General features: G+C 39.6%; 4 protein-coding genes across 7 annotated transcripts; 3 read left to right on the forward strand and 1 right to left on the reverse strand.

Annotated features, from left to right (window-relative positions):
- Window positions 1–267: 267 nt before the first annotated feature.
- On the reverse strand, window positions 268–26,302 carry LOC108877143 (prostaglandin D2 receptor 2). 3 transcript variants are annotated; one of them, XM_018667099.2, is made up of 2 exons: window positions 26,186–26,302; window positions 268–2,205 (listed from the first exon to the last, which is right to left on the reverse strand). In XM_018667099.2, exon 2 carries the CDS (start codon window positions 2,140–2,142, stop codon window positions 1,036–1,038), a length of 1,107 nt encoding a protein of 368 aa, XP_018522615.1. In that variant the 5' UTR covers window positions 2,143–2,205; window positions 26,186–26,302; the 3' UTR covers window positions 268–1,035. The 3 variants fall into 3 exon arrangements, with proteins under 3 accessions (XP_018522615.1, XP_018522616.1, XP_018522614.1); XM_018667100.2 differs by lacking the exon at window positions 26,186–26,302 and adding an exon at window positions 23,071–23,208; XM_018667098.2 differs by lacking the exon at window positions 26,186–26,302 and adding an exon at window positions 3,866–3,981.
- Window positions 7,788–16,523, forward strand: LOC108877145 (uncharacterized). Of its 2 annotated transcripts, none has more exons than XM_051069097.1 (6): window positions 7,788–7,947; window positions 14,403–14,726; window positions 14,822–15,166; window positions 15,443–15,545; window positions 15,860–15,906; window positions 16,006–16,523. In XM_051069097.1, the coding sequence occupies exons 1-5, from the start codon at window positions 7,905–7,907 to the stop codon at window positions 15,897–15,899; spliced, it is 855 nt and encodes a 284-aa protein (XP_050925054.1). In that variant the 5' UTR covers window positions 7,788–7,904; the 3' UTR covers window positions 15,900–15,906; window positions 16,006–16,523. The 2 variants fall into 2 exon arrangements, with proteins under 2 accessions (XP_050925054.1, XP_018522618.1); XM_018667102.2 differs by lacking the exon at window positions 7,788–7,947 and adding an exon at window positions 13,833–14,264.
- On the forward strand, window positions 20,473–22,640 carry LOC108877146 (uncharacterized). Its single transcript, XM_018667103.2, has 5 exons — window positions 20,473–21,077; window positions 21,188–21,883; window positions 22,032–22,163; window positions 22,244–22,287; window positions 22,402–22,640. Exons 1-5 carry the CDS (start codon window positions 21,035–21,037, stop codon window positions 22,525–22,527), a joined length of 1,041 nt encoding a protein of 346 aa, XP_018522619.1. The 5' UTR covers window positions 20,473–21,034; the 3' UTR covers window positions 22,528–22,640.
- LOC108877144 (uncharacterized) lies at window positions 24,257–26,833 on the forward strand. The gene is given in 6 exon segments (XM_018667101.2): window positions 24,257–24,422; window positions 24,539–25,149; window positions 25,151–25,232; window positions 25,352–25,474; window positions 26,040–26,083; window positions 26,490–26,833. Coding segments are annotated over 6 exon segments (1,041 nt in total). The 5' UTR covers window positions 24,257–24,367; the 3' UTR covers window positions 26,616–26,833.
- Window positions 26,834–27,008: the final 175 nt, after the last annotated feature.

The following is a 27,008-nucleotide window of genomic DNA, read 5'->3' on the forward strand; positions in this document are numbered from 1 at the left end:
CAGTTATGGAAATTTCAAATTCAATTTGTTCTTTACTGTTAAGTTTATAACTCAGTACAATTAAGATGCATGTTTTCTCACCTGTTTGCTGTCAGTTACTGGCAAAAGAACTGGTGTGAATCACCACGGAAACACAAGCATGATTGTGGTTCTTTAATTGCAAAGGAGGTGTCATACTGCAACACCAGAGTGATTTTCTTTTTGTTTATTAATGTTTAAAATGCCACTTTACCACATTAAAAAGTATAGATATTGCTCGAAGGAACAGTAAGATGTAAAATATAACATTTAAGACATCCATTTTTGGTTATATTTACAATGAGGAAATTCACAAATGTGCTTGTGTCAGCTCCCACAGCTACTGATAACATCTAGTGAGAGACCTCATGCTTATGACTCACAGCTCAAACTCTTTTTACAAGCGAGAGACAAAAGAAGCAACGATATATCTACATATCAATCAAGCATCAAACACTTTGAGGTGCCATGAAATCAGGATTCAGTATTGAAATAATGGTCATGATAGGGTCTGGCCAGCACAAATAATCCCTACTAAAGGCTGAATAAGAAGTACTAAGGAAGGATGATACACAGTAAAAATGTACTAACTCCACGAACTCCATCAGTACAACAGTGTCCAAAAACTACTCCACTGTAAAAACTAGCAAGTCGGCATCAATGAAAAAGAATACCTCTCACCTATGTTATAAATTAAAAGCCTATTAGGAACATAAAGTTGCGAAGGGAATTAGGAAAGCAGCATGAGGTGAATGAAAACTGTATTTGTCTGCAACAGCAGAATGATGAGTATAAAATATTGTTGTACTGCTAAGAGTGAAGCCTTGGAATGTACATTATCCCCAAAAGACAACAGATAAACAGATTAAATTGCATAACAGCAAATTCAAACTGGAGCAGATCAGAAACTTGGTGGGTTTCTTGCTACAATAAGGTGAGCTTATAGTTATAAAACAGGGGGAATATCTCTCATGCAGGCAGTTGAGGTGAGTGAAAACCTGGCCACTATTAGAGAATTCACTCGCTTGCATTCTGCTCTTGCTCTGTTTTCAAACACGGGGTTGCAATGGAATTCCTCTGCTTCATCACAACCTCTGTAGTGCTGATGGAGCTGCGAGCAGTGCTGCGGCGCCGGGCCAGCTCTGCCAGATCCTCAGCCAGAACACTCTCCATCACCGCGCCCAGGGAATGTCTAATCTTATTACACAGGTCAGGGCAGCTGAACACATACAGAATGGGGTTGAGGACACTGTTAAGGAAGCCAATGGTTGCTGAGACTGGGAGGGCCTTGCTTGCCAACGCTTGTGCAGGATGCCCACTGGGAGACATCACCTCTATGATGATGAAGATGTGGTACGGAGCCCAGCAGAGTACAAAGCTCACCACCACGGCCACTACCAGTCGAACAAAACGGAAAGAGCGTCGGCAGCCTCTGCGCGCCAAGCTGGAATTCACGGCAGCATAGCTGAGGATGATGATTAGTAGAGGGATCAGGAAGGCTAGGAAGAGCTTCATGAAGGCCAAGGCCTCTTTGCGATGCTTACGTAAAGCTTCCTGGTCATATGAGCCCTGTGGGAGGAATCGATCATATTTGTAGTAACAGAGAATTTTGCCATTGGATAGGTGAATGGTGTCACGGAACATGTAGAAGGGGATCGTGCAGATCGCAGCCAAGGCCCAAATCACCCCACATATCCTCCCCACAATTTGGGTGTTCCTGTGGTTCTGTGCCCAGACGGGTCTCAGCACAACCAGGCAGCGGTCCGTAGAGATGGCCGCCAGCAGGAAGCCGCTGACAAACATGTTGAGAAAGAAGATGGAGGAATGGATACGGCAGAAGGTTGCGCCCAACGTCCAGGTGTTGCCTCGTGCCATGTAGAGGGTAAAGAAGGGCAGGGAAGAAGTGGCCAGCAGGTCAGAGGCTGCGAGGTTCAGGATCCAGATGCTGATGACAGAGCGGCGGACGTGGAAGCCCACAACTCCGATGATGAGGAGGTTTTCGATGATGCCGATAGAGGAGAACAAGCCATGGAGGGAAATGGTAAAAAAATTCAAAGAACTCAACTCTGTTTCGTTTGGTGAGGTTCTGTTATTGACCGTCTGGTTGTAAGGAGAGACTACCATCGTGGAGGGAAACGTCTTGGTCCTTTAACTTTTGCTTTGCGTTTTGCTTCACACTGCTGAGATCTACAACAGAGATTAGAGCTTGTAAAACTAAACATGCAATTTGCAATTGATATTTATATACAAGCGATAGGATCTGTTTTGAAGCAACACTGTAAATAAAAAATATACAGAAAAAGACTGGTTTCTAAAATGTCTAATGTTCACAGTTTGTGGTTGTTCTAATTATGCAAAAGTCGTGTTGTAGTCTCAAACACATTATCACATTTGTCATAAACTGTATTGCGTTTCGCAGAAGCAGGCTGAGATGAAAATGAGTGTGTTATTCTTCCAGCTGACTCAGGCTTCTGCATGCAAATGATGTGTGCATGTTGGTTTTTAAAAAAATCAACACTTAAAAGTTGTTTTTAAGTTATAAGTAATGGCTTAACTTTTAATTTATCATTTCTTAGTTCTTTATAGACCAGCAATATGCATATAAATAGAAAAAGATAAAGAATAGTTATGGTATAAACAAGAAAGGAAGTGGCAAAGTCAGCTGATCATCAATATTTCACACCTCAGGTGCTAAATGTATTGGTTCTCATAGGCTGTTCAAAACATAAACCTATTATTGAAGCCTAAAAACTTTGCATTAAGTTGACTTTATCAGTCAATTACCTCTAAAGAACTAAAATCATTACCAAAGCAAATAATTAGCACAAAAAAATCAAGATGTATTTGGTTACGTGTATGCATATATGACTTTGTGGCTGTTCTGTGTATACAGTAATCATGATAACATACACCAATCAGCCACAAATTAAAACCATCTCACCCATTTTAAGTGTGGCTGCTCATACACTGAAGATTATATACTGCAGATATGCTTCTTTCAGTGTATAACAATTCCAATTACAGTTGTGATTGCAAGTTCACCTTCTAATAGCTTTACATCTTTGCAAACATTGAGAAAAAAATATTTTTCATTTAAAAAAAACTCCAATGTACCCCCGCAATTACAGAGGATTTATTGCAGGGCTGTTGTATTAGACCGCATTCGTTTTAGGTAGTGACAACTGAGTGTATTCAGTACGTTATATGTGAACCTGAAGTTGAGCAAAACCTTTTTTTTGTACTTTTCAAAGCAGCTCCACCGTAGAGCAGTTTATTCTCTCAGAAAAAGGCATTTCTAATTCAGTTTGCTATCTTTCTGGTGCCACTGCATTTTTCTGCAGTCTTATCTTTCATATTTCCCACATCCTCTCTGCAATTCTATTCAAGGTTACCAGTGTATGTGTTACCCTGTCTGATTGTCTAACAGAACATATCACCGGTATTTAACTATCTGCATGTTATTGAGTCCCACATTCTGTAATAAAATCAAAACCACACATAATTACTGATAAGCATACTGTATTAACTGTGGCATATCCTGTTAAAGACATTTGTGGTTACTACTCTGCTGCTGATGCAAACTCTGCATGAAGACAAAACTATATAAAGTCTGATGTTATGTCTCAAAATCTAACTTTTGCAGAAAGAACAAATAATCAAGCATCACCTATTTCTAATGAACATTCAGTTAGTCTTAAAAATGGTTATGAGTGAAAAATGGAACATGTGGCTGACTCACAAGACTGACTGTGAAACTGAAATGGCTGAAATGAATGACCTCTAATTTCCTCCCTTTGACCTCCTTGTACAAACACACGGCCCCCCTCCCCACAAAGAAATTACTTACCTGTTTGTCAGATTCTGATGAGGTATCTGTCATGTTATGTTACTGTATGACCCAGAACTAGCCTTATGGGCGTATATGTACGATAATAGGAAGTCACAAACCTCAAAAGGAACTTAAAGTCTTCTCAGAAGATGAAGTACAGCTTATAGTGTCAAACCCCTAAGACCTCTCAGAATCAGGCCTATAAATACAACCTGTTAGGTCTCTGGTGTCCGAAAAGAAAATGTCATCGAGGAAATGACAGTTGTAATTTATAAAGCTTTATGTTGTATAATTTGAGTAGATCGTATGATCTCAGAGAACAAAAATATTTGTGGGTTACCGTTCCATAATCATTCTCGTCAGAGTTTAAGAATGTCAAATGTGTTGTGTTTTTTTCAGCAGTACAAACTTTTCCGGTGCAGTTTTTGTTTTGCACACATGGCTGCTTTTTGGCATTAGAGAGGGGTCAGATGACCTTTTAACAAACCACTACAAAAATAACTAACGACCATGTAAGGATACTGACCTGAAAATGCTAAAATAACAGGAAAACAACAGACTATTATGTCATGATGACTTTGTGCTTTGACATTCTTTCAAACAAGCGCTCTGCTTTTTCATCTTAAGTCTTTCCATCAGTGGAAAATAAAGTCAGTCAGTTTTCAGCAATTATAGGAAAAAAGTCACAGCACGTTCCTAACTTTGTAGCTTTGGGACAAGACAAAGTGGATGTCTAAAGCGATACTGAACGATTACAGCAACCCTCAGAAGACACTTTGGACATCAGTCTGAATTACAGATAAACGGTACTATCCTCATCAGTGCTAAGCAGTGCTGAATTAAATTAAAGGTGCTGTGCAGATAGTACTTTAAGTGTCACCACAATCATAAATGAAATTCCTGCCAGTCTGTTGAAGAGGATGGCAGCGAGGGTTTGCTTCATCCAACAAGCAAGGAAATCCTGGCTTTGGATGAAAAGGAAAGACAACAACTGGACAGCAAGATGAGGACAGGAGGGTGTAGATTTGAGGGGGGTGTACCTGGGTGTAACCCCCCCCCCCCCTGCATATCAGTTGTACAGTCTACAGTACAGGGTGCAGAACCAGAACAGTAGGATAATATTAGTATCTTTTATGTTTCTTTTTTCTAAAATGAATTAAATTATTCAATCATTAATTATTAAGAAGAAGTATTAATGTCTATATTGCAATTGCAACTAAATTTAGTCCCGGGTCACTCCTTACATCACTCTCTATGCTATTATCTGTAGCTCTGTGTATTTTAAGTACAAGATAGTAGTGTAGCTGTGCTTCTCTGCTGTCTTATCCAACACTAAAAGAAAAAACACACTGTGCTTACACATAACTACCGTATTATTAAAGATGTTCAGACATCAAGACATCAAGAAAAGAAAGGCAAGTGAAGCAAAAGTTTCCAAACATAAGAACAACTGAGGCTGTCAAATTGAAAAGCAGACACAATCCAATCAGTCTTTTCAATCAGTACTAATTGTCGCTGTGCACAAATGCCAGGAAATGTGGTTTTATATTGTCTTGTTTACCCACTGTGTGGGTGCAGACAACTGAGATGTAGCCTTCAGATTTGATTGTGTTGAGTTGTAGATTCACACTGACACCTGCTGGTCTATGGGGTGTTCACACATTCAAGTCAAGTCAATTTTATTTATATAGCGCCAATTCACAACAGAAGTTATCTCAAGGCTCTGTACATATACAGCAGATCTAGACCGTACTCTTTATCTTCTAAAATTTATGGAGAGAGACCCAACAAATCCCACCATGACCAAGCACTAGGCGACTGTGGCAAGGAAAACGTCCTTTTAAGAGGCAGAAACCTTGAGCCGAACTGCACTCAGGGTGGGCGGACATCTGCCTCAATTGGTTGGGTTTAGATAGAGAGGGGTGGGAGTTTAGACAGAGAGGGATGGGGGATAGGGGGTGGGCTTAAGAGAAGGACAACATGTAAGTAGTGGTAGTAATAATAATAATAATGATAATAATAGCTATATGAATAATGACAGGAATGACAGAGCAGTGAAACAGTATTTTCTAACTCTTTCTGGCATTTCCTCTTTGTGGCTGCTAATACTGCACTACTATTATTACTCTGTGTGCAATAATGATAGATCTGTTTTTCCCTCCTTATTCTGTGTTGACATTATACAAATAATGCAGCAACATCTTTTATCTATATATCTATATATAGTATATATATACTTTTTTAAATGCATGACACTGAGTTACCAATAATGTTCAAATTATAATTAAACAAAAGATAAAGTGACCCACACTTCTGCTTTTAGTCTCACTGCTGTTATGTTTTTAGGTGTGTGTGAGAGACACAGAGGAAAGAGGCTGTACTGTGTGTCTGTACATGCTACTCAAAACAGTGACGAGAAAAAAAGGAAAAGAAAAACTACTTGTCCTCAACTATGAAGAGTAAAATGAAGTGTAAAAGTCACTTTCTTTAGCAAATATAAAATACTATGAATTTGACAAAGTGAGTGAGATTAGACCTGCGACTGTGTCACTCTTCACTGTCACTATATGTCACAACACACGTATGACTGAGCCGCTTTTCATTCCAGATACCACAATAGTGGCCTGGTCCAGAATGTTTACAGGTCTTTGCATACAGCCTCATAACTGGAGGCGTCATTAATGTATAATGGAAATATTATGAAAGAATTGTAAATGTGTTACATAATGATATAATTTGTTAAATAAAATGTTATACTGTGTAAAATGTAGGTGTAATACACATATAATCCTCCACACATACAGTACAATGATCTCTGACAGGATCTTCATGTGTCTTTGAAACTAGGATCTGACACATCTGAACACACATGTGGAGATCTCCAAGGCTCCATTCTTAAGTATCTTCTGTCCAGCATCTATGTGCTCCCACTAACTCAGAATTTAAAAACAACAAAATATCTTATTCTTACTTTGTGAACAACACTCAGACTTCCTTAACAAGATCACTTAGTGACGATGCTCCCATGTGATCACTGATCCCGCTTTTCCATCAAATTAGCTCCACGTCAGGAATCTTGGTGCTATGTGCTATGGTGCTATGCAATGCCTCATTGCAACAGGGGCATGTCTCTCTTTGCACAAATGCCAGGGAATGTGGGTTTTACATCTTTACAGGTCTGTGTAAAGTCTATCAGACAGCTGCATCTAATGCATAAAGCTGCTGCCAGTGTTCTCACTAAGAAACAAGAAAGTGGATCACATCACTCCAGTTCTCAAATCTTTACACTGGCCTCCTGTTTGTCAAATAAAATATGTCTGTTGGTTCTCAGATGGTCTGGGCAGGTCTGTTCACTGTGCCCACAGTCTTTTAATATGCCTTCTGTTTCTTTTGTTTGTTTTGTTAATGCACTTTTTATGTAATAAAGGATTTGAATCGCTTTGTTGTTTGCAGGATGACCACTGCTCAAAAAGTCCAAAATGACAGAAAAAGATCTCTACACACTTTCACAGCATTTTCACTTCATCTGTGAGCTTTTGGTCTGCTTTGTTGTTGATCGGTGCTATACATGGATGCACCTTATAAAAGAAAAAACAAAGCAACAATAAACATCCCTCCTAGTAAAAAAGTGACAGAGCTATTAGCGCCCCCGTCAGGTCAACCAGTGTAATGCTCAAAGAAATGGGAGACATGGAGGAGGACATGTAAAGCATCATTTGCATGCACAAAAGGATGCAGAGGGTTACTGCATGTAAGCCTGGTGCACTTTATAAAACTGACACACACATCCAAACCACAAAAACTGTATCAAAGGTCAACCACAAATGAAAAATCCATTTGGGTTTAGAACAGCTGTCATACAAATTTCTTGTTTGATCTCAATATAAGTGTGAAATCAGAGCTTCTCACTTCCTTTTGTACCAGCACTGACACCCACCAATCTGTGCTAATTGGGTTACATACAGACTACTTTCCGCTGAGGGTGTAGCTTTTGTCTTCGACCCCTTTGCTGAAACTGCCATTACACTGGAAGAATCTGAACACCGGAGAGTGAAGGATGTACAAGTTTTATGTTCTGTTGGTTCATTTCTTTAGAGCCTGTAAGTTACTTTTTTTTTTTCAAGCTAAAAATTATTGAAATTACGGGTATCTAAAATCGTAATGGGACACCTTGGAATTCCAAAGTCTGAGAGAAGATTTTTGAAACTGTTTAAAGAAACGGTTTAAATGGTCATTCATTTCTCTTTCTCTCTCAGACGGTGCTCTGCTCTACGCTAACATCGGAGACAATGTGACTTTACCTTGCGTCTACGCTTCCAGTGCCAAACATCTGTGTTGGTACAAGCAGGTTGGCAGGGGAACAACCTCAAATAATATCCTCCTTCTACAGACTTTCACCTCACTCCAACAACTTCTACAAGCAGTTTAAAGACAACAAACGGTTTTCAGTTCATACTGGAACAGGATTCTATCATCTGAACATTTCTAATGTCCAGGACTCAGATTCAGCCATGTACTACTGTGGACAAACCGATGTTAAAGTCACAGAATTTTACAATGGAACATTTTTGGTTTTAAAAGGTAATTTGCTAATTGTATTTTAATCACACTATCTGCATTTCATGCTGTCCTTTTTTCCTCTGTATGGTCCTTTCTAACATCTTATTTCTTTCCAGAGTCCAGTTGCAGGTCTTTCCTCCAGCAGCCGGTGTCCGACTCTGTACAGCCAGGAGACTCTGCGACTCTGAAGTGCACGGTGCACACTGGAACCAGTGACAGAGAACACAGTGTTTACTGGTTCAAAAAGGACACAGGAAGCTCCCACCTGGGAATCATGTACGTCCACACACACAGCAGCACTCAGTGTGTGAAAGGTACAGAGTCTGGGTCTCCTGCACAGAGCTGTGTGTACAATTTACCAAAAAGGAATGTGAGCCTGTCTGATGCTGGAACATACTACTGTGCTGTGGCTTCATGTGGACAGATACTGATTGGGAAAGGAACGAGACTGGATGTTGGAGGTGAGCAGCACACCTTTTTATTATTATTTTCAACTGGATCCCTACATTGTTGATTCATGTAACAAATGGCTAATATCACAAATAAAAATATATAAAATATAATTTAATTTGATTTAAAATAAAAATCATTTTAAAAAAAAAGAACTAATATGTCTGCATCCTTTGCTAGGTGTCTTATACAAATCCAGGCCACTTCTCCTTTCTTACTATTTTTTCTACATAGTATTTTGTTTTTTCTTTTCTCACAGGGGAACAGTATTTCACTCTCCCTGTCATGCAGTGGTACATGTGTGCAAGCTCTGCTTGCGTCTCTTATCTTGAACATCATCCTAATCTGTATTGTCTGCAAAATGGCCAAGAGAATATATTCGCAGTCTCCAGGTAAATTCATTAATATCAAGCAGAAGAAGACGGTCTGTTGTTTTGATAAGAATAAAAGCAAAGGTCAATTCTGCAAATTTCAGCAAGTTTCTTAGTGGTATCAAGTAAGATAGATAATTTTGGTTTTATTTACACAGATTTTGAGGTATCTGTCTCTGAGACATCTGCTTACCAATGACAGATGACTGGTTAGATAATAAAATTTGAATTTTTTGTTAAAGGCTCACATCCCCAGCCGAGCTCCCCAGAATACACTGGTGACACTCAGGTTAGCTAAAAAAGATCCTCCAATATTGAGTTACATTCCTTTGTATGCAGACTCCCATAGTTTACAGCAGCTTTCTTATTTCCTACAGAACGAGGGATCTGACGCTCCACACTACGTAGCTCTGGACTTTAAAAAGAGACAAGGCAAGAGGCAAGAGAGCAGGAATCAGAGGAGCACAGAGGAGGAGACGGTTTACTCTGGAGTCAGAATGACAGAACTGGAGTGAAATTTGCTGTTTGATCAAGTCAAACCTACTAAATGCTGAATGCTGCAACTCTCTTTGTAAGCCCTGTATTTTCATTTATTATCAATATCTGCAATGAGATCAATCAACTTTGTGTTTTTAAATACTTTTTAATCCTGCATATGCTTAACTGCTAAGTTTAAGGTATATTCTCTCAGTGGTTTCTACATTTAACATATCACTCAAAAGATCTGACTATGACTTAAGGAATCTTCTAACAGTTCCAGGAAATCAGGATTATTATTTTTTTTTTTTCAGACTTTTCACAGACTGAGTAGTTCTTTTCATGACATGCAAACTGAGCCTCATCTTGGTGGAAGGCCCCTTTAAATTCAGCATAAGGCCCTGTTCGCTTCTATTTAGTAATTGTGTGCAGTTCAGCTCTTGATCAGCAGGAGGCAGCAGACCACCTGCTATAGAAATGACCTAAGTGCTACATCATGATGAACACATTTTGCTCAACTGTTGTCAAGATCATTAGATAGCTAATATTGGAAAGATAAGTTAAAGCTAATACAACCCAGAGAAAGGCTGAGGAAGTGTATGTGAAGATTTCAAAGACAGACACAAATGAGGGGTGTTCTGTTTGTTCAGAACATGCTGAGCTAAATAAAGTATGAAGTCAGTTCATCAATAATGTGTGTATGGGTGAGCAGTCACACCAACAAAGGTGTCAGCCAACACTACTATCGAGCCACTCTCCAGATCCCAGCAACCAAACAGAATATTGGGCTTGAGGCCTACGAGCCTACACCCCCTGCTTAGGAGCGAGGTCCCAACGCAGACCCTGAAGCAAAATCAATATTAGATACGGGAAAATTCAACTCATATCAGACAATTTTCTAATCAAGAAAACTCCAATGATATCAGCTCATATTTCCATCAACAACCCTTTATCAACACAAAATGTTCCTCTCTTCCCCCCTCCCAAGCTTCACAACCCAGCAACCTTGGATCCAGAGGAAGTATTTTTAAAGAGTACATCAAAACGTGGACAGTAGAAATATAACAGAGTGATGTGCAGCTTTACCAAAGGACATCTTATGATCAAGGTACATGTGGCAATGTATGTGCGACCACCTTTGCCTTTAATATGTCATGTCAAGCTCAGCCAAAGAGGTTTCGTCAACACACCACCCCCACACACACACCTGCCTTCCCTCCTAACAGGATGTGTCTGAGATGCTATTTGTTTGTTTGCAATACATGCCTCTTCCACCTCTCATTTCCATGTACAACAAAGCAGTTATAAAGGAAAGAGGAGGAGCTTTATGATGAAGTTGTTGGGGGGCTGGCTTTGTTTTTTTTTTTCTCTTTAATAACCACATATTTTGTTTTATTCTAGCATAGGTTACCTTCACGGTCGTGCTTTTAAACATATACTGGATGAATATAAAGAGAAACATTAAAGCTGTAAATAGTGAAATTCTCGTCTTTAAATTTTGCTCTTGCTTCTCGTGTTCTTTGTGTTTAACTGTAGAGAGCTAGAGAGGAAGTACAGTCACCCCTACCTGACCTGAATTCACCTCTTAATGCCAAAAGCACAGTGGAAAAAAACTGTCCAGTATTGCCACAAGGTATTTCTGCAGCCCAGTGTGGTGCTCAGTGTGGTGCTCAGTGTCGCCTGACCTACTTTCATCGGGTATGAGAAACAAAGTGACTACAGGAAACAAATGATGAATTGCCTGCAAAAACAAAAAATACACTGCTACTCTTTTATGCAGAGTGGTAATAGTGGTAAGATAAGATAAGATAATAAGAGGGGCAACCTGTTGGCCGAATGGATAGGGTGCATAACCTATAGGTGCAGGCCATGAGCAGCCGGTCCCTGGTCCCAACTCCCAGCTGGGCTTGCTGCATGTCTCTACCCTGCTCTTTCCCCTCATTTCCTGTCTCTCTCCACTGTCACGATCTAATAAAAGCTGAAAAACTCAAAATTTAAAAATAAATAAATATTTTTGATGTAGACAAACACAGAACCCACAGCAGCAGTAGTAGCTATCTCTGGCTCCTCTAACTCTCAGTATAAAGGCTGAAAAATCGGCTTAAAACATGGAGTTCTGCTGTAAAACTGGTGCAACGGCATGCATTAGTTTGAAATAATATATGATTTGGATATGGAACAGACTAAAACATATGTGATAAAGCTGGTTATTCTATCTATTCTCTTATTCTTATTCTGACCAGTTAAACGCAGACAATCAAAACTACGGTTTTTCTGAACTGTCATTTCACAAAATGACCTCTGAATGACAGCTTTCTGTATTTGTCATCTGGAAAGCAGGTGAAAGGAGAAGCTACTTTTAATCAGTTAAAGACACTGGGCGTACTTGTCTTATAGAACACGTGATGAAATGTGTGGTTTTTATGTCTGTAGTATGTTTTGAATAAAGAAAAGAAAAGCTTGGGGTTAAACATCACTTTCTACAGTGACTCACTTCATCAGAAGATGATCCGAGTCAAAAAGAATTCTCCACCCACGTGTTTGTTGGTGCAGCACAGAGACGCAACAGTAATGAGCACGTAACTCCTAATGACATTGAAATGACACAATGCAGAGCAGTGTACCGATATACAAGTTTCAATAATGTGTTTCCATTTTGTTGTTATTTACGCAAAGGCTTTTGACATATGGCACTGCCCCTGTTTTTAATGTTGATCATATGGTCTGCTCGTATTCTCTTAAAACATGTCGGCTATGGCAGGTTCTATTTTCCATTTCAGCTTTGACTTGTGTGAGAAACAGTGACGACTAAGCCATCCTACTGTCACTTTGCACAAAACAGGAAGTATGGGTTTGAGTGAGAAGAGTGTTGGTCAGTACTGCCTCGTCTGTTCTGCGTCAACAAGCGTACAGCTTTTACCACAGGGTTTTTTTTTTTTCCAAAGTGCACATATATACAGACCACAAACATCAAAGGACATATTTGTGTCACACACAGTAGCCTGTCTCTGCTGCATGAGCTGTCAGCGCCATTACGTCTGCAAGGGCAAAGCAGAGGGATCACTCCTTATTTCACTCTCTATGCTCCCCTGTGATATTATCTGTAGCTCTGTGTATTTCAAGTACAAGGTAGAGGTAAAGGTGTACATGTGCTTCTCTCCAGAAAAAAACACACTGTGCATACACATAGACATCATAGTGTTGAAGATGCTAATACACCAAAACATCGAGAAAAGGCAAAGCAGAAGTTTCCAATCATAAGAAAAAGTGAGGCCGTCACATGACAAGAACACGCCAGGAAATGTGGGTTTATATTTGACTTGTTTACCCATTATGAGGGTGCAGGTGACCGTGGTGCAGCCCTCAGGTTTGATTGTGTTTTAGGTTTACACTGACACCTGCTGGTCTACAGGATGTTTGGCACATTCAGCTTTCTCTAGCTTTTTCTGGGACTTCCTCTTTGTGACAACCAGTGCTGCTTCAATTATTACTCTGTGTGCAATTTTATGATACATCTCTTTTTTTTCTTCTCACTCTGTCAGCACAATACAAAAAAAATGTATTTTATCTTACAGTATCATGCAGAATTTTTAAGCACATGAAAAGATAAAGTGACAAGCACTTCTGCTTTTAGTCTCACTGCTGTAGTTGTTTAGGTGTGTGTGAGAGAGGCAGTGGGAGGAGGCTGTGCTGTGTGTCTGTACGTGCTATTCACACAGTGACGAGGAAAAAAAGAAAAAAAAAAAACACCCCTCTGTTTTTTCACACTATTGCTTTTCATCTCTCACCCCAACCAGCTATCCTTCTCTGACAATGTTGCATCAATGGTCTGGTTGTCACCACACAACATAAACAAAATCTCGTTACACCACCTGTCTCTTGGTACAGGCCATGGTTATCTTTCGCCTTGTCTACTGCACATGTTTATCTTTACTAGACTTGACTGCTGTAGCAGTGTCTTTACAGGTCTGTGCATAGTCCATGAGATGGTGTCAGCTAATGCAGAACACTGCTGCCAGTGTCATTCCAGTCCTCAAGTCTTTACGCTGTCTTCCTGTTTGTCAAATAATTGATTTGAAAACATGTTAAAACTACATGGTTCAGGGTGAAAACACATATGTTATGTACTGTCCACAAAGACATGTAAAGCATCATTTGCATGCACAAGGGGATGCAGAATGTTAGTACACACAAGCCTGGTGAACTTCACACATCCAAACCACAGGAGCATAACAAAGGTCAACCAAAAACGGCTGAAGATGTTCTTCAAAAATCCATTTGGGTTACCTAAGGTTGATGTTTGGACTCTTTTAAATACTCCAATATTTATGCAAAATCAGAGAAATATGTCAGATGAACTATCTCAAATCAGAGCTTCTCTCCTCTCTCTTGTATGAGCATTGAAACCCACAAATCTGTGCTACTTGGGTTGCGTAAAGACTATTTTCCGCTGAAGGTGTAGCTTTTGTCTTTGACCCCATTACACTGGAAGAACCTGAACACTGGAGAGTGAAAGATGTACAAGTTTTTTGTGCTCGTAATTCACCTCTTCAGAGCCTGTAAGTAAAATTTTCAAGTTAATTCCTGGTATGTTAAATCTAACTGGGACACCTTGGAATTCCAAAGTCTGAGAGAAGATTTTTGAAACTGTTTAAAGAAACGGTTTAAATGGTCATTCATTTCTCTTTCTCTCTCAGACGGTGCTCTGCTCTACGCTAACATCGGAGACAATGTGACTTTACCTTGCGTCTACGCTTCCAGTGCCAAACATCTGTGTTGGTACAAGCAGGTTGCAGGGGAACAACCTCAAATAATATCCTCCTTCTACAGACTTTCACCTCACTCCAACAACTTCTACAAGCAGTTTAAAGACAACAAACGGTTTTCAGTTCATACTGGAACAGGATTCTATCATCTGAACATTTCTAATGTCCAGGACTCAGATTCAGCCATGTACTACTGTGGACAAACCAGTATTGCAGTCACAGAATTTTACAATGGAACATTTTTGGTTTTAAAAGGTAATTTGCTAATTGTATTTTAATCACACTATCTGCATTTCATGTTGTCCTTTTTTCCTCTGTATGGTACTTTCTAACATCTTATTTCTTTCCAGAGTCCAGTTGCAGGTCTTTCCTCCAGCAGCCGGTGTCCGACTCTGTACAGCCAGGAGACTCTGTGACTCTGAAGTGCACGGTGCACACTGGAACCAGTGACAGAGAACACAGTGTTTACTGGTTCAAAAAGGACACAGGAAGCTCCCACCTGGGAATCATGTACGTCCACACACACAGCAGCACTCAGTGTGTGAAAGGTACAGAGTCTGGGTCTCCTGCACAGAGCTGTGTGTACAATTTACCAAAAAGGAATGTGAGCCTGTCTGATGCTGGAACATACTACTGTGCTGTGGCTTCATGTGGACAGATACTGATTGGGGAAGGAACGAGACTGGATGTTGGAGGTGAGCAGCACACCTTTTTATTATTATTTTCAACTGGATCCCTACATTGTTGATTCATGTAACATATAGCTAACAAGTACATCCATAAAATATGATTTAATTTAATTTTAAATAAAAATCTTTTTAAAAACAACTAATATGTCTGCATCCTTTGCTAAGGTGGTACAATGTTTAATTTTAAAGAGAAGAAATAGACAGACTGTCATATACAAAATCAAGGCCATTTCTTTTTTCTCTCTCTTTTTCCTTGGTTTACACTGCGTTTTCACTTCACAGGAGAACAGTGTGACACTCCACCCATCTTGCGATGCATGGTTGTAGCTGTGCTGTCTCTTATCTTGAACATCATCCTAATCGGTTTCATCTACAACATGGCCAGGTGAAAAACCTCTTTTATTCCTCTCTGTGCCCCAAACAGCTGTTCTTGTCCTATGTAAGTTAGGTTGAGTGAGTATGACCTCCCTCGTAATGCTTGTGTAAAGTGCATGACACTATGCAACACTACGTCACTCACAGAAGAAGCTAGCTCTGCTTCTAGTACCTGTATTTACTTGAACTCTGGGCCAAACAGAATTCAATGTACCAGTGACCTGTAATTACCACTTGTAGCTGCAGAGGCCGCTGCTGCTCACCAAAAGTTACAGAGTGCTGATTTAACTGTGTATGAGACTTTTGCTAACTTGCTTTTTTAAGGGTCACATCTTCAGCTGAGCACCCCAGAATACACCGCTGACACTCAGGTTAGCTAAATAAAAATCCTTGCAACACAAGTTACATTTATTTGTATGTAAACTCATCTCATAATTCAGAATTTACAGTAGCTCTCTTATTCTCTACAGAAAGCGGGATCTGATGCTTCACGGTACATAACTCTGGACTCCAAAAAGGAGCAAACCAAGACCAAGAGGCAGAGGAGCACAGAGGAATAGACAGTTAACTCTGGATTTAGAATGGAAGACCTGGATCCCACCAAAACCTGACTGCTGCTGCTCTCTTTCTAAATCCTGTAACATCAGTTAACTACTGATATCTGATATGAGATCAATCAATTTATGTTTGTTTAATGCATTTGATAAACTTTAATCTTGCATATACCTAACTGCAAAGTTTAAAATATATTCTGAAAATAAAAATAGCAAAAATTATATGAATAAAATCTTACTGTCTGTGGAATGCTTCTTTAAACATAAGGCTTTGGATGTTTCTATTCAGTAACTGCATACAGTTCAGCTCTTGTTCAGCAGGGGGAGGCAAACCACCAACAATAAAAAAAAAAATCTATGCGCTACATCATGTTACCTAAACACATGTTGCTTAAGTGATCACACCATGTCATGAACACCACCAGATATCTAATGTTAGAAAGGTAAGTTATTTAAAGCTAATACAAAGCAGAGAAAGGCGGAGGAAGTGTACTTCAGAAATGAGTGAGGTGGGTCTTGTTTGTGCGTAACACGCCACAGCCATCCACCCACAGAGTGATGTGTTTACAGGTACTGTTGTGGTCGACTGACATAAATACCCCCCCCCCCCCCCCAACACACACACACACACACCTTTTGTTCAAGCCCCCAAGGCACCTCAGGACCATGACAGCAACATGACATTATACAGGCAGTTATCATCTTTTTGTTTTTCAGCATTCAGACTTTAGTCCAGTTCACTCAATGGGGGGATGAAAAGTTTTTTGTTGTCAGTGAAATTCAGCTAGCCTTTTGTGATTTTATTCAAACCTGACCAATTCTGACACAAACTTATACTTACTTACTTACTTATACCTTTTCTATCCTTGTTTCAGAAAACAAACAAAAACTCATGTTAAGTTTGAGTTATTGTTCTATTGTTCCTGTCTTATTCAGCTCTGAAGTTGTTTCTCTTGTAAAGTCAGTGGCTCTGCAGCCAAATGACTAATAAGAGAAGAGAGAAAAAAAAACTTCTCACTTCTGAGTTCCCGCTCTGGTCAAGCTCTCTCACATCGAGTTCAACCGAAGTGGTTTTATCAGCCCCTAATTCGCATCTGCCCCCCTCCTCCTGACAGGATGTCTATGTGGTTGTATTTGTGATGCTGTTTGTTTGTTCCACTGGCCGTCACAATACACGTCTCTGTTCTTTCAACTTCTCATTTCCATGTATATTTTTACACTTATGTCTATTTACAGCTTTCAAAATAAAATGCACAAAATCATACTTTTAACTTCATATAAACTAAAAAGTACAGACAAATAGGCATTCACATCGTGGACCCAGCTGACTCACAGCCACCACAGCAGTTATAAAGGAAGGAGGAGGAGGAGCTTTATGACAAAGTCTTTCGGGGGGCTGGCTTTTCTTCTGTATAACCACATTTTTTTTGGTATGCTCTACAGTTCCTGCTTTTAAATATATAACTGTAAAGAGAAACACATTAAACAAATAAAATTCTTCACAGTGCAATATAAACCACAAAAAGCCATTAATTCTTTGTGCTTAACTGTAAAGAGGAAGTACATTTGCCCCTAACTGACCTGAATTCACTTCTTAATGCCAAAAGCATAGTGGAAAAAAACAGTCCAGTGTTGCCACAGTGGGCTGCAGATATGTGGTGCGCTCTGTGTTGTCTGACCTATTTTCATCAGTTAGGAGATATATAATAGGAAACAAATGAAGAATTGCATGAAACAAAAAACTCTATCAGGATACTCTATCATTTGTGCACAAAGAGTTGATATTGTGGGAGTGAGATTAGATTAAAAAGATACTTTGTGATATAGAGAACCACAGAACCACACAGCAGCAGCAGTAGTAGCTCTCTCTGGCTCCATTAACTCTGCAATATGAAGTCTGAGAGAACATGGAGGTCTAGATTTAGTTTTAAAACATGGAGTTCTGCTGTAAAACTGGTGCAATGGCATGCTATTAGTTTGAAATAATATATGGTTTGGATATGGAACAGACTAAAACATATGTGATAAAGCTGGTTATTCTATCTATTCTCTGATTCTTATTCTGACCAGTTAAACGCAGACAATCAAAACTACGGTTTTTCTGAACTGTCATTTCACAAAATGACCTCTGAATGACAGCTTTCTGTATTTGTCATCAGGAAAGCAGGTGAAAGGAGAAGCTACTTTTAATCAGTTAAAGACACTGGACGTACTTGTCTTATAGAACACGTGATGAAATGTGTGGTTTTTATGTCTGTAGTATGTTTTGAATAAAGAAAAGAAAAGCTTGGGGTTAAACATCACTTTCTACAGTGACTCACTTCATCAGAAGATGATCTGAGTAAAAAGAATTCTCCACCCACGTGTTTGTTGGTGCAGCACAGAGACACAACAGTAATGAGCACGTAGCTCCAAATGACGCTGAAAGCCAGACGAAGTGCAGAGCAGTGTACCACAGTACACAAGTCTCAATAATGCGTTTTTGTTTGGTTCTCCTCGTTAAATGTGTTTTCAAGTTAAGGCTTTTGACATATGACGCTGCTTCCTCTGTTAATTTACCATACGGTCACATTAAAAATAAAACACGTTCTTAAAACATGTCGGCTATGGCAGGTTCTATTTTCCATTTCAGCTTTGACTTGTCTGAGAAACAGTGAACAATAAACTGTCCCACTGTTGCTTTGCAAAACACAGGAAGTATGGGTTTGAGTGAGAAGAGTGTTGGTCAGTAATGCCTCGTCTCTACTGAGTCAGAAGTCGTACATCTTTTACCACAGTTTTTTTTCTAAGGCATATATGTATAAACAGACCACAAACATCAAAAGACATATCTGAATCACATGCAGCAGCCTCTTCCTGCTGCATGAGCTGACAGCGCCATTACATCTGCAAGGGCAAGGCGGAGGGAACTAGACAAAAAAATAACTAATTGTATTTATAGTGTTGGAACAGATGCAAATACCTGACAACAATCACACCTTTGTTTTCTCAGTCCAACAGTAACACAAGCCCCTACACAATTATATACACACATGTGCATATTGCAGTGACCACGTGTTACAATCAAGCACCATGAGGCCCTCATGGGAGGCAACTTTTCAACCTACTATAGCCTGCTACTGTTTAGAGGAAAACACTAGTATTTCTATATGTTTGAGTGATATTCTACAAGTAATGTGCTCTTTAAATTACTGCTAACTTCCTTGTTGAAGGATTTACAAGAATACACTGCAGTACTTGGCAATGCTTTTAAATGACCTCTTACTTGGAACTGCATTACCATACACAACTATATGATCAACAGCTGTGTGGGCAGCAAAAGGACATCTGTCAGGAAGAGACTGCAAAAGAGGAGTTGTAGTAGGGCATGATAAAACATAAAAAAAAGAAATACTGAAAATCTGACTTGTGACTAGCAAAATACAAATAAATAATGTTAGTTCACTGTCCACAACACAGGAGTTATGTTCTCTAAGACAGTATATATAATGCTTGGTAGATGTGGACCTTAGTTTCCGGGTAACCAGCAACTAGTGTGGAGACTAGCTGGAATACTGAAATTTGCTTACCATTTCTATAACCAGTGTAATAGGCAGGGATGCTACACCCCGTTGTTAACCTTTCATCCCCCTCTCCATCCCCCAGTAGCAGAGAATGAGCAGGAGCAGGGGGGTTGTTTAGTTGAATATGAAAGTATAGTCTGCCTGATTATTTATCCGACTGAGGTTTGTGAGGTTAGAATCTATGGCCCTGACCATGGCTCTGAAATATCAGTAGCGTGACTGTGCTGTGTATTGATGAATCCATGACGCTGTCCGTGGTGCTGAAGTAGCAGACGGATTTGTAATTGCGCCTTTTTCTCTCTCTTTCTACTACATATATTGTAGCCTACTATATATACTCTATATAGTAGTAGTCACCTTCATGATCAAAGTGAAGAGTAGCAATGTGTAGTCAAGAGAAATGTGTGAGGAAGAGCAAGAGGACCATAGAGACACACTGTTTGATCAAACCAGTAAAAGAATACGTTCTGGCTGTGCGCTTGGGATGTTGTATGATCCTGTCTTCTGTTTCTTCCATTCATTCTTTTTTCCTTTCCACAGACAGACAATTCTCCATGCTGCACTTGACATTGAGGGCTAACCACAACATGCAACATAACGCCTCATGATTAGGTACAGAAAAATTTACATTAGAGGGCAGTAACGCAACATTAAATTATATGTGGTCTGCCGTTAAGAAGCATCAGAAGAACAAAAACCATGGCTTTGTGAAACGCTGTTCACACAGTCATTATAAGTGGTTTCCCCTAAATGGAGGACTGATGATGATGCTGTGTATATGGGGCGTCCCATTAAGTAGAACTGTTTGAACAAATGCTACATCTAACCTGAGGGGTATCACTGGAATGATGAAGAAGACCAGCCTGCAACCACAGCTTATAAATTATAAATCTAAATTGTCAACAAATTGATTTTAAGTATTTTAGATGGGTTAAATCACATGACCTGTTTTCTGTTTTCTTTCTTTGTCTCACCTACACACTGCCTTTCAACCCAGTTAACCATTTAAACACATGCCTTCTTACACAAATAATCATATGAGTACATCCAGATCTCTAAGCACTGCACATTTTGTGGAGAACAAACACTGACATGCACCAACCATACGCCCCCATGAGTGGACTTAGGAGAATTTCCTTTTGATAGAATACAAACATGTCACGCCTACTGTCCCCCAGTGTATAACAACAGTGATGTCACCAAAAATCAACCAAAATTACACCTCTAGTCACCTGATCAGGCTGATCTTTTGGAAAAGAACAAATCGCTAGTCTGACTCTAAACCAAGCAAGTCAGCTTAGCCAATCACAAACAGCCTTCGTGTCCTATAAGAGTTGGGTGCGTCCGTCATCACACAGGACACAGACTGCAGAGCTTCAGAGATGATGCCACTTTACATTTTTCTTGTGCTTATCAGTCAAATCTGTGAGTATTTCACACCAATTTCTCACTTTCACTATGTGTATCAATATAATTCTTAGTGAGAGAGATGTTTGAAAAGTATGATTAATATCATTTTATGCATTTCTACGCAGGTCCAGTGCCAGCTGATGTTGACAAGACACCAGGTATCATTCAGGACAGTGGGGTCAAAACAGCTAAAGTTGGGGAGGATGTAACTTTGCGGTGCTTTTGTCAAAATGATGCTGTAACTTTCCTTTCCTGGTACCAGCAAAGCTTGGGAGGCAAACCTCAGATCATATCAACTCGCATGAAGCACAAAGCAGAAGCTGACATCTACCCTGCGTATAAAGATAGGTTTCAAGTCTCTGGAAATCAAGACAGCAGCAACCATCTCACAATCAAAGACCTTCAAGCGTCAGATTCGGCAACATATTTCTGTGGGATTTTAGAGTTCAATGCAATCGAATTTGGACAAGGAGCTTTCCTTCATGTCAAAACATCATCGTCCAACATCCAGGCTACAGTCCATCAGCCAGAGTTGGAGCCACTTCGGCCAGGGGACTCCGTGAATTTGAGCTGCACAGTGCACGCTAAATCACTGTGTGACGGACATCAGAGCCTCTACTGGTTCAGACATGGTGCATCTCAGCCTGCAGTCATGGACCCCAGCACAGGACAGTGTTCAAGTTCAAAGTCGCAGGTGAAAAATTGCACTTCAAACCTTGCAATAAAGTCTGCGAGCTCCTCTGATGCTGGGATGTACTACTGCGCTCTGGAATCCTGTGGAGAGATTGTTTTTGGAAATGGAACGAGAGTAAAGATTGTAGGTAGGTGGTAATAGCTGATATTACATTTTACTGTTCCTTCAAACCTGAAAAATAGCCATTAAATTAACCACAATGACTGTATATCCACAAAAATAAACATAGAAAATAGATGTAAGCTATTGTTTCTCCTCTCTTGACTCAATGTTAGATGGTTTTACTGAAGTCGCCCCTCTCCTGGTGTATTGCTTAAGTCTGGCATTAGCAGTTTCCATTACCGTGCTGCTTGCCCTGGCTTTCGTCATGTACAAGATGAAAAAAAAGCTGTGCTCTGTCTGCAAAGGTAAGGTTTTCAAAATCAATAAAATGTCCCTGTATTGACTTGGCTCGATCATTCATATATTCATATATTTTGATTTGCAGGAACTGTTTCTCATCTGACGTGTTCTCCCGCCTCTGACACCATGGTAGGTCAAATAACTACCTACTGAGTCACAAAACAAGATTTTAATGACCAGCTATTTTATCTTTTTCTACTAGTACAATATGTCCTCACATAATTGTTATTTTGTCTTTAACAGACCCAAGATGCAGACTCTCTCCACTATGCTGCTCTGAGTATGAAAAGAAACAGCAAACAGCATCGTCAAGAGGACAACACGGAGAGTGTTTGTGTATACTCTGGAGTAAAGTGCAGAAAAGAGTGATGTAGATTAACTTTCTTTCTTGTCAGGCACTGTCGCAAGAAAACAGCTATTCATGGACTAAATGTAAAATGTAAAATAATGTTGAAATAAAATAAAATGTGTTTTTGGTTACAGTTTTTATATGTCCAGTATGTTCTGAGAGTGTCAGTCAAAGAGATCAGCATCTCTGTTCAAACAGTATAATACTAGATACAGATATAGACTAAGCAGGCTCATGAAAATCCCCTACAATCTATAAATATCTTCCTCCACCAGAAGCGCAAGCGCAGGTAGCACCTTCAAATCTACCGCCGTCTCTCACCGTTAGCCTTTCACTCCTGTGGTGAAGGTGGTGTGAGCTACAGAGTATAAGTTTCCATTGGTGGAAACATAAGTCCCAGCAGAGCTTAAACACAGGAAGACTAGCCTGTAGCCTCAGGCCACAGCATCTTACACTTCAGCAAGTCTGGTCCCACAGGACTTTGAGAAACAAACATCATATCTCAAATACAGAAAACACATCATGCATATAAGTAAGAGAATCTGAAATAGCAATTGACATACCTATACCTCAGAGATCCTGATTTATTTCTTAGCTCATGTAAATATTGCTCTGAGGGAAGCTTTGAGTGAGGCTTTCATTTTAGTCTTGTTTTGCTGATCCAAACCCATTTCACACTTTCACTTCCCTAAAATGTGCACACCCACACTTGATCTTGTTATGCTTTTCATGAAATCCACTTTGTGCTACATCAGCGTTCTGAGAAAGAGGACATACAGTGTTATGCAGGTCCACAATGCATACTCAGCTCCAACACGATTGCCCTAACTGAAAGAGTGGACTAAGCCACAACACAATAACATCCAAAAAATCCATCTATTGGTATAAAGAAGACTGTCATTAATAAAAGAACATAGTATTTCCTCCATTTAGACACTGTGCAAAAGGGGTGGGCAATATGGCTGCCAAATGAACATTCAGGCTCTTACTGGGGACATAACCACGCTGGCATATCAAATCATTCTGCTCTAACTAAGTAAGGCACTATATACTGCATCTCCTTTGTGATTTCAACTGTACCAGCACTGAAGATGTCTTAGGAGAAGAATATTGTAACATGCTACCATCAGGAGGTCAGAGGTCAAACTATGTTAAACCGTCTGGCCTTAAGTTCAACCTGTACATTTTTGCTAAAATGTGTCTTTTGCAACATCACAGACTCTAACTGATGAAGGAAAATACTTTTTAAAAAATAAATCTCTGTTATTTTGCATGAATGTAAGGATTAATATGTCACAAAGTAGAAAATACAAGTGTAACACGTGTATCCTCTGAAGGCGGTAAGAAACAGCAGATATTTGGCAGTGTAATGGGGGCAACATGAAGGGGAGGGGTGTTTTTGATGATGGCTGGCTACCTTGTCCCTCCTCTTCACAACACATTCAGTCACAACCAGTTTTGTATAGTCTTAAGATATTGAGACATTTTAGTCTTCTTATTGACTGCAAGACCCTTTTACTTTAATATTCAGTGCAGAAAATTCTACCACACTATCTAAAGAGGCTGGTGATGGTTTCATTTACAAACTGAACCGGGAACAATATAAATGATGTGCACATTCCCTCGATAAATTCTAATCACGTTCCCTCTTCAAAACATACTGTATTTTCCAATTCTGTCTCACTTCTTTGCCTGCAAATCTTGTCATAGACCAAATTGTACAGTGTAGGGCGGCACTGTGATGTGTGTCATGTGATCATGCAGAGTCATTTCTGATTGGCCAATAAAACTCAGTCTTGTCTCTCAAAAGTAGAAGGACGCACAGAGATTCTCTCAATTAACCACGGCAATTCCAACAAAATGACACCTCCAATGTTTGTTTTATATGTGACATGTCTGCTCTTGGGGAGAATGGGTAAGTTGTTCCTTTTCTAAGTGCATTTTGACTCTTTTTCCAATATTTTTGATATGCTCTGCCAATCTTTATGTATATTACAATACTAATTGTGAATTTGCTCGGTCTCTCCTCAGCTGATATGACAGCTCTTGACATATCATCCTCACATTTAAAATCAGTTAATGTTGGCGAAGACGTGACGCTGGAATGTTTCTATAAAGACACAGTAGCAGTCAGGTTTTATTGGTATAAACAGACTCTGGGACAGAAACCAAATATGATGTCTAAATTATATAAGCATGAGAAAAATGGCACGCTCAGTGATGAATTTAAGAATGATCCACGCTTTGTCCTGGAAACTGCCACTGGTAAAAATAATCTGAAGATCTCAGGGGTGCAAATCTCAGACTCAGCAACTTACCACTGCATAAGTGGCTATTCATATGTGTTTGAATTTTTGGAGAGCGTTACTGTCAGTGTAAAGGGTTCAGGTTTGAACAATCAAGCTTTGGTCCATCAGTCAGAATCTGAGACCATCCAGCCAGGAGGCTCTGTGACTCTCAACTGTACAGTACACACTGAGACCTGTGATGGAGAACACAGTGTTTACTGGTTCAAAAGCTCTGAAGACTCTCAACCAAGAATCATTTACACCCATGGAGACAGGAATGATCAGTGTGAGAGGAAACCCAACACACAAACACACACCTGTGTCTACAACTTGCCAATGAAGAACCTGAAGTCTTTCTCATGCTGGGACCTACTACTGTGCTGTTGCCTCATGTGGACACATACTGTTTGGAAATGGAACCAAGCTGGACTTCAAAGGTAACTACAATTCTAGCAAAGAGTGTCACATTTGTTAAACAGTGGTGAATACTTTATAATCAGATTTGATGGCAAATCTAAATGCTCTGTAATGTCTCCTCATGTCTGGCTCTCTGCAGATGAGGCGGACTCTCTTGTCTTGTATTTTCTGAGTGGAGCTCTGACATTCACCACCATCCTGGCTGTTTTCCTGGCTAACACAGCATATAGAATGTACAAGACAAACAGCTGCCAATGCACAGGTGGGCTAAACTTTATATTTGATAGTGTGTTCAATATACGTAATGTTGAATAACAGTAAAGAACTAAGTTGCTGGTGTTCCACCATGTGACTTGGACATCTAGATTAATTTAAAGATGTTAAGTAAAACTGCTTAGTCAACACAGCTTTTTGTTCTGTGAATGAAAAATATTGTAATGGCAACAACATTCAGAGCCTAAATGTCTTGAAGTAACACAGATAGCATACGTTCAGATTTTAACATACTCATTTGTAAACTGAAGAAGATACACTTAACATACATAATGTCTGTGCTATAGATAAGAGTTTTTTACGTTGAGCTTGAAAATGAAAACAGGGTCTCCTACTGGATTGAAGCTTTAGCGGCGTCCCTCACTTGTAAGTCCCTTTGGATAAAAGCTAATCTAAAAGCACCTTAATTCTGTCACAATGCAGTAATAGATACATTAGAAGAACTGGTTTACTACATGTGGTCCAAAGAATCCAGCTAAGTTAAATGAATTATCTCGCCTCCATCTTATTGCATTTTGAACATGGCTTTTATTGTTGTCTTTTGTCTCAACTAGACTCTCAAGCAAGATCTGCAGCTGCCTCAGCTCCAAATACAGAAGTACGTATGTTGCACTGTTATACCTGCAGCATATTTTATAACACATAAGCAGAGCAGAGTGGGTGATGCAATGCAATTCAGTATGATGCAAGTTATACATACCGCTGTGTGGACTGATTGTGATGACTTCTTGTTGCTGTTTTACTTTTTTATTCTATATTTGGAGATACTGTTGTTATTTTGTCCTCCGTCTGAAATACAGGAACACAACAAGACTTAACACCTCTCACAGGCTCAACAAAAAATTTACATAAAAATCTTCACAAAGGGAAATATTTTCACATGACGTTTATATTGATTTGCATTATCCTATAGGCATTACTAAGCCTGCTCTCAACACTTGTCTCTTATCAGTTGTGACACACACACACTAATATGGCAATCAATTCTTATATTTCATTATCAGGGTCACCAAGATGCAGACAACCTTCATTATGCTGCTTTAAGGGAGTACAAGGTCAGCAGATCAAGAAGACAGAGGGATGACACCAAGAGTGAATGTGTGTACTCCAGTGTAAAGCAACAGAAGTGAACATGTTTTGCTTCCGGACTTCACCTCCATATACTGAATGTAAAGCTCTGACTTGCAAAAAAATAAAAATTAAAAAAACATGTCAAACAAGCACATTCATTCAGCTACAGTTAAGCCAAATTCTTTTGATCTGACCTATGTTGTCAGAGGTGCCATATTTCCACTCTCACTATATCTGTTATTTACAGTGTACAAACACATAACCACACGTAGCTGATCTCCACTTGTAGGGTCACACACTCAAGTGTGGGAAAACAATATTAAAACAAAGTCAGTATGCTGCTATCTACATCTGCATGAACACCATTTTATTTTGCAAAGTAAAACCATCACTGTTGATAACCTGTATATGTAGTTATTTTCCCCTTCACACAACACACATCATTTGGTGCT

The sequence above is a fragment of the Lates calcarifer genome, unplaced genomic scaffold (genome assembly GCF_001640805.2).
Source record: "Lates calcarifer isolate ASB-BC8 unplaced genomic scaffold, TLL_Latcal_v3 _unitig_5844_quiver_765, whole genome shotgun sequence".
NCBI lineage: Eukaryota > Metazoa > Chordata > Actinopteri > Centropomidae > Lates > Lates calcarifer.